Source organism: Oncorhynchus masou, chromosome 13 (genome assembly GCF_036934945.1).
Source record: "Oncorhynchus masou masou isolate Uvic2021 chromosome 13, UVic_Omas_1.1, whole genome shotgun sequence".
NCBI classification, from domain to species: domain Eukaryota; kingdom Metazoa; phylum Chordata; class Actinopteri; order Salmoniformes; family Salmonidae; genus Oncorhynchus; species Oncorhynchus masou.
The window spans coordinates 12,682,065-12,701,604 of record NC_088224.1 but is presented as its reverse complement, the minus strand read 5'-3'; the positions used below and the strand labels follow the sequence as shown (position 1 = coordinate 12,701,604).

The 19,540-nt window shown below is 44.8% G+C and overlaps 1 protein-coding gene across 3 annotated transcripts in view; it reads right to left on the bottom strand.

Annotated features, from left to right (window-relative positions):
* The window catches only part of LOC135551748 (CUB and sushi domain-containing protein 3-like), an 826,047-nt gene that overhangs the window by 415,496 nt on the left and 391,011 nt on the right, over nucleotides 1-19,540 (bottom strand). For 2 of the 3 annotated variants that reach the window (XM_064982949.1, XM_064982950.1), the window contains exon 7: nucleotides 13,995-14,072. The exons of the other annotated variant lie outside the window; for it this stretch is intronic. In XM_064982949.1, coding sequence (XP_064839021.1) covers nucleotides 13,995-14,072 — 78 coding nt within the window. The remainder of the gene's footprint in view (nucleotides 1-13,994; nucleotides 14,073-19,540) is intronic. 3 annotated transcript variants of the gene reach the window in all.

Genomic DNA, 19,540 nt, shown 5'->3' with positions numbered 1-19,540 from the left:
TTTGTCTATTTCTATGTTTGGCCTGATATAGTTCTCAATCAGAGGCAGGTGTTAGTCATTGTCTCTTATTGGGAACCATATTTAGGTAGCCTGTTTGTGTTGGGTTTTGTGGGTGATTGTTCCTGTCTTTATGTTTGTGGCACAAGATAAGACTGTTTCAGTTTTTTTCACGTTTCTTGTTTTGTAGATTGTTGTACTTTCATCTTTATTAAAGATGTACAAAACTAACCACGCTGCATTTTGGTCCGCCTCTCTTTCACCAGAAGAAAACCGATATAGAATCACCCACCAACCAAGGACCAAGCGGCGTGGTAAACAGAGGCAGCAGCAACAGCAGTTGTTTACCTTAAGGAGCCATGGATGTTATGGATGTTATCGGAGCTATCGGCAAAGCTGAGGGCTGAGTCTGAGAGGGTCGAGGAGTTATTGGACAGAATGGAGGAGAGTGAACGGATGGGAGATGAGGAGACACTCAAGGAGGTGTTAATAGAATTGGGGGAGTGTGAAGAGAGAGAGCAGTTGATTTGGCGTAGTATGCAAGGAATTCGCCCTGAGGTGTGTGTCCCCAGCCCGGAACCACCAGTGCCGGCACCCCGCACCAGGCTGTCTCTCCGTCCCATCAACACAGGTGCTCCCGCCTGTCCAGCGCTACCAGAGTTTCCGCCCCTCAGTCCAGAGGCGCCAGAGCCCCTCAGTCCAGCGCTGCCAGAGTCTCCCGCCTGTCCGGCGCTGCCAGAGCTCCCGTCCCTCAGTCCAGATGCGCCAGAGCCCCTCAGTCCAGAGGCGCCAGAGCCCCTCAGTCCAGAGGCGCCAGTCAGCCAGGATCTGCCAGAGCAGTCAGTCAGCCAGGATCCGCCAGGATCTGCCAGAACGGCCAGTCAGCCAGGATCTGCCAGAACGGCCAGTCAGCCAGGATCTGCCAGAACGGCCAGTCTGCCAGGATCCGCCAGTCAGCCAGGATCTTCCAGATCCGCCATTCAGCCAGGACCCGCCATTCAGCCAGGACCCGCCATTCAGCCAGGATCCGCCATTCAGCCAGGATCCGCCAGTCAGCCAGGATCTGCCATGGCTGCCAGTCAGCCAGGATCTGCCGGAACCACCAGTCAGCCAGGATCTGCCAGAACTGCCAGTCAGCCAGGAACTGCCAGTCAGCCAGGATCTTCCAGAACTGCCAGTCAGCCAGGATCTGCCAGAATCGCCAGTCAGCCAGGATCTGCCAGAACCGCCAGTCAGCCAGGATCTGCCGGAACCACCAGCCAGCCAGGATCTGCTAGATTCATCAAGCTGCCTGAGCTTCCTCTCAGTCCTGAGCTTCCTCTCAGTCCTGAGCTACCTCAGTCCCAAGCTGCCGGAGCTGCCCCTCAGTCCAGTGGGGCCCGTTGTTAGGGTTCCTAGGCCAAGGTTAGCGGCGTGGGTCGCCACTCAAGGGACGCTAGGAGGGGGACTAAGATAATTATGGAGTGGGGTCCACGTCTAGCGCCAGATGCCCACCCAGACCCTCCCCTATAGGTTTAGGTTGTGCGTTCGGAGTCCGCACCTTGGGGGTGGGGGGGGTACTGTCACGTTCTGACCGTCATTCGGGTGTGTTTTCCTTGTTTTAGTGTTGGTCAGGACGTGAGCTGGGTGATGAAAGATGTACAAAACTAACCACGCTGCATTTTGGTCCGCCTCTCTTTCACCAGAAGAAAACCGTTACAGTAGTACACAGATGTGTACGAGATCTTCAGTTTCTTGGCAATTTCTCACATGGAATAGCCTTCATTTCTCAGAACAAGAATAGATTGACAAGTTTCAGAAGAAAGTAATTTGTTTCTGGCCATTTTAAGCTTGTAATCGAACCCACAAACGCTGATGCTCCAGATATTCAACTAGTCTAAAGAAGGCCAGTTTTATTGCTTCTTTAATCAGAACATCAGTTTTCAACTGCGTTTTAACATAATTGCAAAATAGTTTTCTATGTATCAATTGGCCTTTTAAAATTATAAACTTGGATTAGCTAACACAATGTACCATTGGAACACAGGAGTGATGTTTGCTGATAATGGGCCTCTGTACGCCTATGTAGATATTCCATAAAAAGGAGCGCATCCAGCAGCATGCGGCCATGCTACAACATCTCGGCACTGCCATGGATCGCGTCCGGCAGACTATGGATCGCTGGGAGAGTAGAGGAGTTCCTCCAGCGCCTCCACCAGCACCACCAAGGGCACCACCACTCACCCCTCCTTCACCCGGTCCCAGTGGGGTTCGGCTCGCTCTTCTGAGGGAGTATGATGGGACGGGTGCGGGATGTCAGGGGTCCCTACTCCAGCTGGAGCTCTATCTGGCAACCGTCCACCCGGCTCCTTTGGGCCGTGAGATCGTGCCCGCCCTTGTCTCCTGTCTGAAGGAAAGCGCTGGAGTGGGCCAACGCCGTATGGGGGGAAGGAGAAGGGATGACTCGTAGATTCAGGCGCAGCTGGGAACTTTATTGACAGATCATTTGCCCATAGTTTAGGGATCCCTATTGTTCCAGTGGATATGCCCTTCCCTGTTCACGCCCTAGATAGTCGACCATTAGGGTCAGGGCTAATTAGGGGGGCCACCACTCCACTGGGCATGGTGACGCAGGAGGGTCACAAGGAGAGAATCAGTCTCTTCCTTATTGATTCTCCTGCGTTTCCCGTGGTGCTGGTCTTACCCCGGTTGGCCTGTCATGACCCCACTATTTCGTGGCAACAGAGGGCTCTCACGGGGTGGTCACGAAAGTGCTCGGGAGGTGTTTAGGGGTTTCTGTTGGTGCGACTATGGTGGAAAGTCCAGACCAGGTCGTCCACGTGCGCATCCCATCTGAATATGCCGATTTGGCTCTCGCCTTCTGTAAGAAGAAGGTGACACAATTACCACCCCATCGAAGGGGGGATTGTGCGATAAATCTCCTGGTAGACGCAGCACTTCCCAGGAGTCACTTGTATCCATTGTCACAGGAGGAGATGGCGGCTATGGAAACATATGTCTCCGAATCCCTGGGGCAGGGGTACATTCGGCTCTCCACCTCACCTTCCTCCTTGAGTTTATTTTTTGTGAAGAAGAAAGATGGAGGTCTGTGCCCGTGTATTGACTATCGAGGTATCAACCAGATCACTGTTAGGTACAGTTACCCACTACCTCTCATAGCCAGTGCGATTGAGTCCATGCACTGGGCGCGCTTCTTCACCAAATTGGATCTCAGGAACGCTTACAACCTGGTGCGTATCCGGGAGGGAGACGAGTGGAAGACAGCTTTCAGTACCACCTCAGGGCACTATGAGTACCTCGTCATGCCGTATGGGTTGATGAATGCTCCATCAGTCTTCCAGACCTTTGTAGACAAGATTTTCAGGGGCCTACACGGGCAGGGTGTAGTGGTGTATATTGATGACATCCTGATATACTCCGCTACACGCGCCGAGCATGTGTCCCTGGTGCGCAGGGTGCTTGGTCGCCTGTTGGAACATAACCTGTACGTCAAGGCTGAGAAATGTCTGTTCTTCCAACAGTTGGTCTCCTTCCTAGGGTACCACATTTCCACGTCAGGGGTGGAGATGGAGAGTGACCGCATTTCAGCCGTGCGTAATTGGCCGACTCCCACCATGGTAAGGAGGTGCAGCGGTTTCTAGGGTTTGCCAACTACTACCGGAGGTTTATCCAAGGCTTTGGTCAGGTAGTGGTTCCCATTACATCACTGCTGATAGGGGGGACCGGTCGTTTGCAGTGGTCAGCTGAGGCGGACAGGGCTTTTGGTCAGCTGAGGGCTCTGTTTACCTCGGCTCCCGTGCTGGCTCATCCGGATCCCTCTTTGGCGTACATAGTGGAGATGGACGCGTCCGAGGCTGGGATAGGAGCCGTGCTCTCTCAGCGCTCGGGTACGTCACCAAATCTCCGCCCCTGTGCCTTCTTTTCGAAGAAGCTCAGTCCGGGGGAGCGAAACTATGACGTGGGGGACAAGGAGCTGTTGGCTGTCGTCAAGGCCTTGAAGGCATGGAGACATTGGCTTGAGGGGGCTAAACACCCTCATCTGGACTGAGCACCGCAATCTGGATACATCAGGGCGGCGAGGAGATTGAACCCTCGCCAGGCAAGGTGGGCCATATTTTTTACTCGTTTTGTTTTCACACTATCCTACAGACCAGGTTCCCAGAACGCGAAGGCAGACGCAATGTCCCGGATGTATGACACAGAGGAGCGGCCCATGGATCACACCCCATACTCCCGGCCTCTTGCCTGGTAGCACCGGTAGTGTGAGAGCTAGACGCGGACATCGAGCGGGCATTATGTACAGAGCCCACTCCCCTCCAATGTCCAGCTGGGCATCTGTACGTTCTGTCTGTTGTCCATGACCGTTTGATCTATTGGGCTCACACGTCACCCTCTTCTTGTCATCCGGGCATCGTTCGGACAGTGCGCTGTCTTAGTGGGAAGTACTAGTGGTCCACTTTGGCTAAGGCTGTGAGGGTTTATGTTTCCTCCTGCTCGGTGTATGCCCAGTGCAAGGCCCCTAGGCACTTTCCCAGAGGGAAGTTACAACCCTTACCCGTTACACAACGGCCGTGGTCGCACCTGTCGGTGGATTTCCTAATGGATCTACCTCCCTCACAGGGTAACACCACGATCCTTGTCGTTATGGATCGGTTTTCTAAGTCTTCTCCCTTTGCCCGGTCTCCCTACGGCCCTACAGACTGCGGAGGCCCTGTTTACACACGTCTTCTGGCACTATGGGGTGCCTGAGGTCATTGTATCTGATTGAGTTCCCCAGTTCACGTCAAGGGTCTGGAAGGCGTTCATGGAAAGTCTGGGGGTCTCGGTCAGCATTACCTCGGGTTTTCACCCCGAGAATAATGGGCAGGTGGACAGAGTGAACCAGGATGTGGGTAGGTTTCTGCGGTCTTACTGCCAAGACTGGCCGGGGAAGTGGGCGGCGTTCGTGCCCTGGGCAGAGATGGCCCAGAACTCACTCCGCCACTCCTCCACTAACCTCACCCCCTTCCAGTGCATACTTGGGTCCCAGCCGGTTCTGGAACCTTGGCATCAGAGCCACATCGAGGCTCCTGCGGTGGACGTGAGGAGCGCTGAGGAGACATGGGGCGCCGCTCATGTGCACCTTCAGCGGGCCGTGAGACGCCAGAAAACCAGCGCAGATCGCCATCGCAGTGAGGCCCCAGTGTTCGCACCGGGGTACCGGGTCTGGCTCTCGACTCGAAACCTGCCACTCCGCCTTCCCTGCCGGAACCTGGGCCAGTTTGTGGGGCCATTCAAAGTTCTGAGGAGACTGAAAAAGGTTTGTTACAGGTTACAGCTTCCCCCCGATTACCATATTAACTCCTCGTTCCATGTGTCTCTCCTCAGGCCAGTGGTGGCTGGTCCACTCCAGGAGTCTGAGGTTCGGGAGTTTCCTCCGCCCCCTCTGAACATCGAGGGGGCCCCGGCATATGCAGTTGGATCCATACTGGATTTGAGGCGTCGGGCGAGGGGTCTTCTGTACCTCGTGGAGTGGGAGAGGGGTACTGTCCGGAGGAGAGATGCTGGGTGCCGGTGGAGGACGTGTTAGACCCATCGATGCTGCGGGAGTTCCACCGTCTCCATCCGGATCGCCCTGTGTCTCGCCCTCCGGGTCGTCCCCAAGGCCGGTGTCGGCACGCTGCTGGAGCCGCGCATCAAGGGGGGTGGTACTGTCACGACTTCCACCGAAGTTGGTCCCTCTCCTTGTTCGGGGGGTGTTCGGCGGTCGACCTCACCGGTCTTCTAGCCATCGCCTTTCATTTTCCATTTTTTTGTCTTGGTTTTCTACACACCTGGTTTCATTACCCAATTACATGTTCATGTATTTCACCCTGTGTTTCCCCCATGTTTTTGTGCGTGATTGTTTCTATGTCCATTTGGTACGTTTTGGCTGGTTTTCGACAGGTGCTGTTTACACCCGTGCGTAATTGATTACCGTTTATTGTTGGTCAAGTATATGTTTACCTTGTGCCTTTAATTTGAATAAAGTACGTTGCTCACTCATTCTGCTCTCCTGCGCCTGACTTCATCCACCTGCTACACCCACCTTTTGACAATAGTTGGTGCCAGGCACACCGGTTTGTGTCAAGAACTATAACGTTGCTGGATTTTTCACACTCAACAGTTTCCTGTGTATATCATGAATGGGCCACCACCCAAAGGACATTCAGCCAACTTCACACAACATGGGCCAGTATCCCTGTGGACCGCTTTCGACACATTGAAGATTCCATGCCACGAAGAATTGAGGCTGTTCTGAGGGCAAAAGGGGGAGGTGCAACTCAATATTAGGAAGGTGTTCCTAATGTAGGTAATTACATGTGTAAACTGTAGGCCTATACATCGTTGATTCCTTTGAACATCGGATATATCTGTCAGGTGCCATTTGGCCATTTGGCCTGGTATAGGTGATGATGATGTGTTTATTAACCAGGACAAGACACTAAAAAAGGATGTAATTTATATGCACTTCCACTAGAAATGTTTAGAAGTTACTTCTTAATATTTACTGTGACTACTGTTCTACCTTTTAAGAGTATGCAACCTCTTAAAGATGACAGATGCAAACTTTGCACTGGTGCAAAAAAACTCAGTCAATCACACCAAAACGTGTCTCATGTACACTATGTAATCCTGTACAGAGTAGAATAGACCAGACATAACTGGGTCTTTCACTGTGTCTCACTTTGACAGTGCTTTAAGAGAGCACCCAGTGCCGAGTTGAGATATTTTCTATGGTCAGACTTCTGAGTAAATGTCCTTTATCTAAAATGGTGGCAACCATAAAAACAAATCAGAATGAAGCAAACCTGCTGATGTGTAAAACAATCCAGACAAATAGATTCATGTTGATTGGAGAACATTTTAGGAACTACAGACACAAACACAGTTTGTGAGAGGAGGATATGCTCACACTGCTGTCTCCCTCCAGCCCAGAAAAATGCTGGAGCGAAGCTCAAACTACTTCCTGAAAGTAGTAGTCAGTGTCAGCCAAGGGAAAAACACACAAAAAAACACCAGACAACACATTTGTCTTTTTTTCCCCAAGTCTAAGAAACATCTGTATGTAAAAAATAACAACGGTGAGAAACAGTTCCCCTTTGGGGGAGGCAGGTAACCTAGTGGTTAGAGGGTTGGGCATGTAACCGAAAGGTTGCTAGTTTGAATCCCCGAGCTGACAAGGTACACATCTGTCATTCTGCCCCTGAACAAGGCAGTTAACCCACTGTTTCTAGGCCATCATTGTAAATAAGAATTTGTTCTTAACTGACTTGCCTAGTTAATTAATTAAAGGTAAAACCGAAAATAATAAAATAGATGGGGATTACAATGCCTTAAAAGGTGAATCTGGGATTCTGAAACAAAGCAATCACCCTGCCACTTATTCTGGAAATTCAGTAATGTAAAATAAAATAAAATGTTCTGTAAGGAGCCCAGATTACCCTTTTAAAAATGGAATAATTGTAGAGCACACAAGAGCAGGATCATCTATCTATGGAAATGTCTTAACATGTCAATCAACGTTATATTTCAATGTCTATCAATGTTATCTTTCAATGTCTATCAATGTTATCTTTCAATGTCTATCAATGTTATCTTTCAATGTCTATCATTGTTATCTTTCAATGTCTATCAATGTTATCTTTCAATGTCATCTTTCAATGTCTATCATTGTTATCTTTCAATGTCAATCAACGTTATCTTTCAATGTCTATCAATGTTATCTTTCAATGTCTATCAATGTTATCTTTCAATGCCTATCAATGTTATCTTTCAATGTCTATAAATGTTATCTTTCAATGCCTATCATTTCAATGTCTATCATTGTTATCTTTCAATGTCTATCAATGTTATCTTTCAATGCCTATCATTTCAATGTCTATCAATGTTATCTTTCAATGTCTATCAATGTTATCTTTCAATGCCTATCATTTCAATGTCTATCATTGTTATCTTTCAATGTCTATCAGTGTTATCTTTCAATGTCTATCAATGTTATCTTTCAATGTCTATCATTGTTATCTTTCAATGTCTATCAATGTTATCTTTCAATGTCATCTTTCAATGTCTATCATTGTTATCTTTCAATGTCTATCAATGTTATCTTTCAATGTCATCTTTCAATGTCTATCATTGTTATCTTTCAATGTCTATCAATGTTATCTTTCAATGACTATCTTTGTTATCTTTCAATGCCTATCAATGTTATCTTTCAATGCCTATCAATGTTATCTTTCAATGTCAATCAACGTTATCTTTCAATGTCTATCAATGTTATCTTTCAATGTCTATCAATGTTATCTTTCAATGTCTATCAATGTTATCTTTCAATGTCTATAAATGTTATCTTTCAATGCCTATCATTTCAATGTCTATCATTGTTATCTTTCAATGCCTATCATTTCAATGTCTATCAATGTTATCTTTCAATGCCTATCATTTCAATGTCTATCATTGTTATCTTTCAATGTCTATCAGTGTTATCTTTCAATGTCTATCATTGTTATCTTTCAATATCTATCATTGTTATCTTTCAATGTATATCAATGTTATCTTTCAATGTCTATCAACGTTATCTATCAATGTTATCTTTCAATGTCATCTTTCAATGTCTATCAATGTTATCTTTCAATGTCTATCAATGTTATCTTTCTCCTACGATTTCATCACAGCAGGGTCAAAAGAAAACAGTGTTAATTAAGAAATGTCAGGAGAATAGTTCCTGGATTTCTCCTATGATGGATGAGGCATATGGCACAAGATAAACAGAGGGAGAGACAGATTTTCTCCTTGATGGGTCAACCAACTGTCATTACGGTTCCATCACAGCCTAAACATGTTGGCTTCAGTGGATACAGAGGGACATTCAGGACTGTTCTACCCTGCCTGCATCCCAAATGGCACCCTACTCCCTATGTAGTGCACTACTTACGGTCCCAGGTCAAAAGTAGTGCACCATATAGGAAATTCTGTACCATTTGGGGCACAACCCTTCTCTGTATAAGCTTCAATGTTGGGACGCCAGCTTCCTGCTTCCACCATCCATCACACTGGAAAGTGGTTCGTAAACGACAGGCGTCAACACATGAAATTTGAGGTCATTTCAGCGAACTCCATCGAGTCCCTTCACCACCGGAGCAGTTTGTCTGCTATGTTTAGAGACGTTGCCTCTTATTTCGACAGAGTCCAGTGAAGTGTGAAACCCAAGGGGGTTTGAGCCTTAGCACCACACTTAGTCAGGCTGCCGATGAGCAGTCAGCCACACGTGCATGCAGGCACACACACACACGCACGCACGCACACACACACACACACACACACGCACGCACACGCACATGCACACAACCACCTCACCTGTTCCACATTCCCACCCAGTCTCTGTCCTGTCACACGTTTCACTGTGCAATCATTTTATAATTATCAGGCAGACTTCAGAAACTGTGTGCAACATGAACAAACCATGCAGAAAGGCTCCCTACGGATCCAGTTCTGATCACACTGCCAGGTTTGTTGATGACTTGATTTGGAGTGAGTGGGAGTCCTTCTCCTGCAATTCACTTGATTTTCTAGTTATTCCAGAGTACTTCTAGGAAGCCCTATATACTGCAGTACTTACAGGAAGCCTGCAGCTTGGTGGCATTGTGATGATGCTAACTGGGTATACATGGTAGAACACTTATTCAGTCCATAGGTTGGTACAGTATGTTAATACACCACAGTCTTTATTTTGCCTGTACACTTACTCTGTTTATAAGTTTTATTCTTTGGGCTTTTTCAGTTTCGTCATCTTTGTATAAATGCATAAATACAGCAGTCTCTGCGAATACATTTAAATGGTTGTTCATGCTCTCTTGACGTTCTGGGACACTAATGCGGATTTAATAACATGCAATATGGCACAGCTCACAAAACGCACACAAACATACAAACTAACATGCAGCGCTGACGTGCACACATGCCCGAAGAGAACAGCGAGGACTACAAACATGCCCGAAGAGAACAGTGAGGACTACAAACATGCCCGAAGAGAACAGCGAGGACTACAAACAAGCCCGGAGAGAACAGCGAGGACTACAAACATGCCCGAAGAGAACAGCGAGGACTACAAACATGCCCGAAGAGGACAGCGAGGACTACAAACATACCTGAAGAGAACAGTGAGGACTACAAACATGCCCAAAGAGGACAGCGAGGACTACAAACATACCCGAAGAGAACAGCGAGGACTACAAACATACCCGAAGAGAACAGTGAGGACTACAAACATGCCCGAAGAGGACAGCGAGGACTACAAACATACCCGAAGAGAACAGTGAGGACTACAAACATACCCGAAGAGAACAGCGAGGACTACAAACATACCCGAAGAGAACAGCGAGGACTACAAACATGCCCAAAGAGGACAGCGAGGACTACAAACATGCCCGAGGAGAACAGCGAGGACTACAAACATACCCGAAGAGAACAGTGAGGACTACAAACATGCCTGAAGAGGACAGCGAGGACTACAAACATGCACAAAGAGGACAGCGAGGACTACAAACATACCCGAAGAGAACAGTGAGGACTACAAACATACCCGAAGAGAACAGCGAGGACTACAAACATGCACAAAGAGGACAGCGAGGACTACGCAAATCCTGCTGGAGGTTTTCTTACTATTTCATACCATATTGCTAGGCCAATTTTGCGCCGCCCTATGGGACTTCCGGTCACTGCCGGGTTGTGACACAGCCTGGTATCAAACCCGGGTCTGTATTGACACCTCAAGCACTGCGATGCAGTGCCTTAAACCGCAGCGCCACTCGGGAGGCCCCACATTTGACTTTTTAAATATATTTTGAATATGCAAAGATCCATTCTCCTGACATAAGACAACTTGATCTACCTGTGAATCATAACTACCTTACACACCTGATTACAAGTCAACTATGTCGTCTTTCGCCACTCTGCACACTATTAGTTTATCAAGTCGACAAAAACTAATCAGTCCATTTGTAAAGAGCCTTTGTTCAGTGTAGATGGACAATCAGTAACATTGAACACGTGGACAACGTTCATCGTATGGACGACACAGACTCAGCTAATTGTTTTCAGATAAATAAAATGCTTCATAAGAATACATTGACACATTCATGAATCGTAAAATGTATATATCTTAGCTGACGTTGAAATGCTCTTGAGCATGCCAAGTTAGTCACGACAGTTAACCATTCACCGTGTCTTGCCAGTCAAATCAGGAGTGTCATTGACTAGATATGTGTCGTTATCTAAGTCTTAAAAAACCGGCACACGTCAATGACATGCACTTTATTCCAGAGGATTCCACCAATTTCAGATGCTTCCCAGGTCAGGTGTTTCTCCCATTGTCGGGAGTTTGTGCCTCGATTCGATAATAAGGGAAATTGCATCGACTACCCACTTTATATTACATAGGCTACACCTTTATGTGATATCGACTCACACACGTGCACAATAGGGCCCGAGCTCACAGTCTATTATTCACCAGAACGCTATGGACAGTCATTTATCATTGGTCTTTCTATCCACACAAACAGCTAATATGACGTGGTTCCAGCATTTCTGCTGATCTCTGTCGCCTCTGACACGCACACGACTTGATAGCATCACAGGTGAGCTATGGGTTTGTTGTGAGGTCAGTAACTTTAACGTAGCGATATACGGTGCTAAAATACAGCTTCCATTATACTGTGGCAGACGGTGCAACCTAGAATGCTGCTGAGAAGGGTACCTATTGTGTTATACAGTCCTCAAAACACAGAGAATGTCCTCGCAACACAGAGAATGTCCTCGTAACACAGAGAATGTCCTCATAACACAGAGAATGTCCTCATAACACAGAGAATGTCCTCGCAACACAGAGAATGTCCTCGTAACACAGAGAATGTCCTCATAACACAGAGAATGTCCTCGCAACACAGAGAATGTCCTCGCAACACAGAGAATGTCCTCATAACACAGAGAATGTCCTCGCAACACAGAGAATGTCCTCGTAACACAGAGAATGTCCTCGCAACACAGAGAATGTCCTCTTAACACAGAGAATGTCCTCGCAACACAGAGAATGTCCTCGCAACACAGAGAATGTCCTCATAACACAGAGAATGTCCTCATTACACAGAGAATGTCCTCATAACACAGAGAATGTCCTCATAACACAGAGAATGTCCTTGCAACACAGAGAATGTCCTCGCAACACAGTGAATGTCCTCATAACACAGAGAACGTCCTCATAACACAGAGAATGTCCTCATAACACAGAGAATATCCTCATAACACAGAGAATGTCCTCGCTACACAGAGAATGTCGTCATAACACAGAGAATGTCCTCATAACACAGAGAATGTCCTCTTAACACAGAGAATGTCCTCGCAACACAGAGAATGTCCTCTTAACACAGAGAATATCCTCGCAACACATAGAATGTCCCCATAACACAGAGAATGTCCTCGCTACACAGAGAATGTCGTCATAACACAGAGAATGTCCTCATAACACAGAGAATGTCCTCTTAACACAGAGAATGTCCTCATAACACAGAGAATGTCCACGCAACACAGAGAATGTCCTCATAACACAGAGAACGTCCTCATAACACAGAGAATGTCCTCATAACACAGAGAATGTCCTCGCAACACAGAGAATGTCCTCATAACACAGAGAACGTCCTCATAACACAGAGAATGTCCTCATAACACAGAGAATGTCCTCGTAACACAGAGAATGTCCTCATAACACAGAGAACGTCCTCATAACACAGAGAATGTCCTCATAACACAGAGAATGTCCTCGCAACACAGAGAATGTCCTCATAACATGGAGAATGTCCTCGCAACACAGAGAATGTCCTCGCAACACAGAGAACGTCCTCATAACACAGAGAATGTCGTCATAACACAGAGAATGTCCTAATAACACAGAGAATGTCGTCATAACACAGAGAATGTCCTAATAACACAGAGAATGTCCTCATAACACAGAGAATGTCCTCATAACTCAGTTGACACACAAACAATAATGGATATTCACAGAGTTATACAAAATCAAAGCTTGCTTTTATTGGTTGTGCACATCTCTCTAAATTCAGCCGAAGGGTCAGCAAATAGAAATGAGGAACAGTTGCGTCACCTGGCTAGTCCTCCATAGTGCCCTGCTAAACCAATTAGAATGTGTGTTATTGCTTGTGGAATATCTTCTTGAAAGCATGAAGCCAATAATTTGGATTTTGGATAGAGGTGTAACTCCAGGATTGCACACCAACTCAGTGGTCTTGTGGTTCATGCCTACCCAAATTCCTCTCTTCTTGGAACTCAGCATTAACGATATGGATTAGGGATAAGGCCCTGCGATAGACTAGCGTCCTGTCCAGGGGGTGTACTTCTACATCAAGCTGCCTCACACTACAGAAACAGGAGATTTTCAAGCATCCTGTCCAGGGGGTGTAGTTGTACATCAAGCTGCCTCACACTACAGAAACAGGAGATAGACTTGCGTCCTGTCCAGGGGGTGTACTTCTACATCAAGTTGACTCACACTACATAAATAGGAGATAGACAAGCATCCTTTCCAGGGGGTGTAGTTTTACGTCAAGCTGCCTCACGCTACATAAACAGGAGATAGACAAGTGTCCTGTCCAGGGGGTGTACTTCTACATCAACCTGCCTCATGTAACTGGCTCGGACAAGGCTACCTTTACCCTCCAGGATTGCACAGTGCACATTTGCCATAATCTACATTTTCATTCAGCACAAGACCATTGGTTATTGATTCAAGGCATGATGGATGGGTTGGGGGACTTATCATGCATTCAACATCAGCAGGTTATGATGTCCAAACAAAGCAATTACAGAATTACTGAAAACATGAAACACATCAACAAACAAACACTTACAAGCACGCACAGGAAAACAGAAATCACAGATTTACCATAACAGAGTAACAAAGGTAGACTCACAGATAGAAAACTTGTTGCTGTTGTCTTTGCCTGGGAATAATTTTACTCCTCTAGATTTAAAGTCTACGGACCTTTTCACTAGTTAAAGGGAAAACAAAAACAGGAAATCAGGTGAAACAGGTTCCAAATAAACTGATCAGCATTGAAAACCAAGAAACCCATCCTCCAAGCTTATGGAGAAGAGCACAACTCATAGCAGCAGCAGGTAACAACAGTCAAAGTATCTTAGCAACAGAAAAACAAAATGTGAAGAGATAAAATAGGCAAGAGCAAAAGAAGAGGAGAAGAAAGATATTATTATTATATAAGTAGCGTACAGGGCTTCTGTTCATTTGTCAACCTTGAAATGATTGGGGGGGGGGGTTTGTAGGACAGCAGACCAGAATGTAGAACAGCCGATATGGATCAGCCTTTAGCCACAATCCCCAGAGGAGTCTTCAGGGCAGGGGCGGCTGTCAAGGTTTTTTTCTGCAACAGAATGGCCGATTTGTTATGCCGCAGAATGGCACGCTGGGACATGACAGTGCAGGCGTTACCTCTCTCACACACACACACACACGCACGCACGCACGCACGCACGCACGCACACACACACACACACACACACACACACACACACACACACACACACACACACACACACACACACACACACACACACACATGCCCACACATACGTACATACACACCCGCACAGAAACAAACGCACGTACGCACACACTCACATCCTGAGCGATAGGAGGATCTTCAGGTGTCGTGCTAACATCAGATGTTCATCACTATTTAATGTAAATTTAGCCACAATATCTTTGTTGAACAGAAGCCCTGTGAAGATTGACAAGCTTAATAATAATAATAATGATATTAATAATAATAGTAATAATACTGTGATCACATTCATCGTGTGTGTAAAAACATCAATCTTGATAAATGTTTTATTTTCTGTTTTCCAAAAAGAAACATAAAAAAAAAACATCTGTTGTCAGAACATATTTAATGCTTTTGTTCAGAAAGTGATCATAGATTCACTGTCAGATATAAAATGGGATAATGGAGGATTATATTGGGGTTTGATAAAAGCAAGTGGCATTGTGTGAGACTGTGGAGTTGCTCTCTCTCTCTCTCTCCCTTCTCTCTCTCTCTTTTCTAATTTGTGTATTTGAGGACAACCCTCACAGCCTTACAAAGAGCACATTTAACACAGAAGGGTTCACTCACACATTGACATTGGATTCACTGATTCAGCCTTTCCTTAAAAAAAATATGACAATATGCAAATAGTGCTTCGTCAATGTTAACACATTGCTCAAAATATGAAGGTTGGGTTGAAACTCATTAGGCTATGTTAGGGTTAGACTGAGTACAGTGGAGATAGATAAGGTAGAACATGTTTGCCCACTCTTACACGAGGAAAAATTCCTGTAAACCATGGCATCAAAATCAAAAATCAAAATCAACATCTCAAACTTTCAGACATCAAAGGTTATGCAGTTAGGATGATGAGCAAACCAACTCATTATGAAAGAGTGTAGTTAGGATGATGAGCAGACCAACTCCTTATGAAAGAGCGTAGTTAGGATGATGAGCAGACCAACTCATTATGAAAGAGTGTAGTTAGGATGATGAGCAGCCAAACTCATTATGAAAGAGTATAGTTAGGATGATGAGCAAACCAACTCATTATGAAAGAGTGTAGTTAGGATGATGAGCAGACCAACTCATTATGAAAGAGCGTAGTTAGGATGATGAGCAGACCAACTCATTATGAAAGAGCGTAGTTAGGATGATGAGCAGACCAACTCATTATGAAAGAGTGTAGTTAGGATGATGAGCAGCCAAACTCATTATGAAAGAGTATAGTTAGGATGATGAGCAAACCAACTCATTATGAAAGAGTGTAGTTAGGATGATGAGCAGACCAACTCATTATGAAAGAGCGTAGTTAGGATGATGAGCAGACCAACTCATTATGAAAGAGTGTAGTTAGGATGATGAGCAGACCAACTCATTATGAAAGAGCGTAGTTAGGATGATGAGCAGACCAACTCATTATGAAAGAGCGTAGTTAGGATGATGAGCAAACCAACTCATTATGAAAGAGCGTAGTTAGGATGATGAGCAGACCAACTCATTATGAAAGAGTGTAGTTAGGATGATGAGCAAACCAACTCATTATGAAAGAGTGCAGTTAGGATGATGAGCAGACCAACTCCTTATGAAAGAGCGTAGTTAGGATGATGAGCAGACCAACTCCTTATGAAAGAGCGTAGTTAGGATGATGAGCAAACCAACTCATTATGAAAGAGTGCAGTTAGGATGATGAGCAGACCAACTCCTTATGAAAGAGCGTAGTTAGGATGATGAGCAGACCAACTCCTTATGAAAGAGAGTAGTTAGGATGATGAGCAGACCAACTCATTATGAAAGAGTGTAGTTAGGATGATGAGCAGACCAACTCATTATGAAAGAGTGTAGTTAGGATGATGAGCAGACCAACTCATTATGAAAGAGTGTAGTTAGGATGATGAGCAGACCAACTCATTATGAAAGAGTGTAGTTAGGATGATGAGCAGACCAACTCATTATGAAAGAGTGTAGTTAGGATGATGAGCAAACCAACTCATTATGAAAGAGTGTAGTTAGGATGATGAGCAGACCAACTCATTATGAAAGAGTGTAGTTAGGATGATGAGCAAACCAACTCATTATGAAAGAGTGTAGTTAGGATGATGAGCAGACCAACTCATTATGAAAGAGCGTAGTTAGGATGATGAGCAGACCAACTCATTTTGAAAGAGCGTAGTTAGGATGATGAGCAAACCAACTCATTATGAAAGAGTGTAGTTAGGATGATGAGCAGACCAACTCATTATGAAAGAGTGTAGTTAAGATGATGAGCAGACCAACTCATTATGAAAGAGCGTAGTTAGGATGATGAGCAGACCAACTCATTATGAAAGAGCGTAGTTAGGATGATGAGCAGACCAACTCATTATGAAAGAGTGCAGTTAGGATGATGAGCAGACCAACTCATTATGAAAGAGCGTAGTTAGGATGATGAGCAGACCAACTCATTATGAAAGAGCGTAGTTAGGATGATGAGCAGACCAACTCATTATGAAAGAGCGTAGTTAGGATGATGAGCAGACCAACTCATTATGAAAGAGCGTAGTTAGGATGATGAGCAGACCAACTCATTATGAAAGAGCGTAGTTAGGATGATGAGCAGACCAACTCATTATGAAAGAGTGTAGTTAGGATGATGAGCAGACCAACTCATCATGAAAGAGCGTAGTTAGGATGATGAGCAGACCAACTCATTATGAAAGAGCCCAGATAGTCATATTACCAGCATGCCAAATATTTTCTCGACTGGCTGTTTTGAAACGTTTGAAGTAAAAAATTAAAGTAAAAAAAGGCCATAATGTTTTTGGAATGTTGTGCATTTTAGAAATTACAGGTTGACAAATCTGCTCTGTGAGTAAAACTCTAAAATCCAATGTATGATACTAAGACATCAGATACTGTAGACCTGTGGTCCACAGCAGACCTGTGGTTTACAGTTACTACTTGCTCCAATGTTACATTTGCACTTGTCAGAAACAGTGTCAGAAACAGTGTTCAGCCGAGATCAACAGAAGATCAATCAAGCTGATATTATTGAAAATTCATTAAGAGTGGACATTACCTCTTCCATATTCATTAAGAGTGGATGGTACCTCTTCCATATTCATTAAGAGTGGATGGTACCTCTTCCATATTCATTAAGAGTGGACATTACCTCTTCCATATTCATTAAGAGTGGATGGTACCTCTTCCATATTCATTAAGAGTGGATGGTACCTCTTCCATATTCATTAAGAGTGGATGGTACCTCTTCCATATTCATTAGGGGTGGATGGTACCTCTTCCATATTCATTAAGAGTGGATGGTATCTCTTCCATATTCATTAAGAGAGGACAGTACCTCTTCCATATTCATTAAGAGTGGATGGTACCTCTTCCATATTCATTAAGAGTGGACATTACCTCTTCCATATTCATTAAGAGTGGATGGTGCCTCTTTCATATTCATTAAGAGTGGATGGTACCTCTTCCATATTCATTAAGAGTGGATGGTACCTCTTCCATATTCATTAAGAGTGGATGGTACCTCTTCCATATTCATTAGGGGTGGATGGTACCTCTTCCATATTCATTAAGAGTGGATGGTATCTCTTCCATATTCATTAAGAGAGGACAGTACCTCTTCCATATTCATTAAGAGTGGATGGTACCTCTTCCATATTCATTAAGAGTGGACATTACCTCTTCCATATTCATTAAGAGTGGATGGTGCCTCTTTCATATTCATTAAGAGTGGATGGTACCTCTTCCATATTCATTAAGAGTGGATGGTACCTCTTCCATATTCATTAAGAGTGGATGGTACCTCTTCCATATTCATTAAGAGTGGACATTACCTCCTCCATATTCATTAAGAGTGGATGGTACCTCTTCCATATTCATTAAGAGTGGATGGTACCTCTTCCATATTCATTAAGAGTGGATGGTACCTCTTCCATATTCATTAAGAGTGGATGGTACATCTTCCATATTCATTAAGAGTGGATGGTACCTCTTCCATATTCATTAAGAGTGGATGGTACCTCTTCCATATTCATTAAGAGTGGACAGTACCTCCTCCATATTCATTAAGAGTGGATGGTACCTCTTCCATATTCATTAAGAGTGGATGGTACCTCTTCCATATTCATTAAGAGTGGATGGTACCTCTTCCATATTAATTAAGAGTGGATGGTACCTCTTCATATTCATTAAGAGTGAACAGTACCTCTTCCATATTCATTAAGAGGGGACAGCACCTCTTCCATATTCATTAAGAGTGGATGGTACCTCTTCCATATTCATTAAGAGTGGATGGTACCTCTTCCATATTCATTAAGAGTGGATGGTACCTCTTCCATATTCATTAAGAGTGGACAGTACCTCCTCCATATTCATTAAGAGTGGATGGTACCTCTTCCATATTCATTAAGAGTGAACAGTACCTCTTCCATATTCATTAAGAGGGGACAGCACCTCTTCCATATTCATTAAGAGTGGATGGTACCTCTTCCATATTCATTAAGAGTGGATGGTACCTCTTCCATATTCATTAAGAGTGGATGGTACCTCTTCCATATTCATTAAGAGTGGACAGTACCTCTTCCATATTCATTAAGAGTGGATGGTACCTCTTCCATATTCATTAAGAGTGGACAGTACCTCTTCCATATTCAGGAAGTGGACAGTACAAGCAATGCCCAACATTAATAATAGTGCAGACTTCCTCAATTATAGTTAATCTGTGAGGGATCTGCATCTTAATTAATGGTTGCACTTCGACGGTCACTGATGAGCACCGCTTGAGCAGTATCACTTACGATGCCTTAATGTGTCCTTTCTTGGGATATGCTTAAATTGCAGCGAGATAAATCAGGCAACGAGTTTCTTTGTGTGGAAATGTAAACTATATTAGAGAGCCAAGGCATTCTCAGGCACTA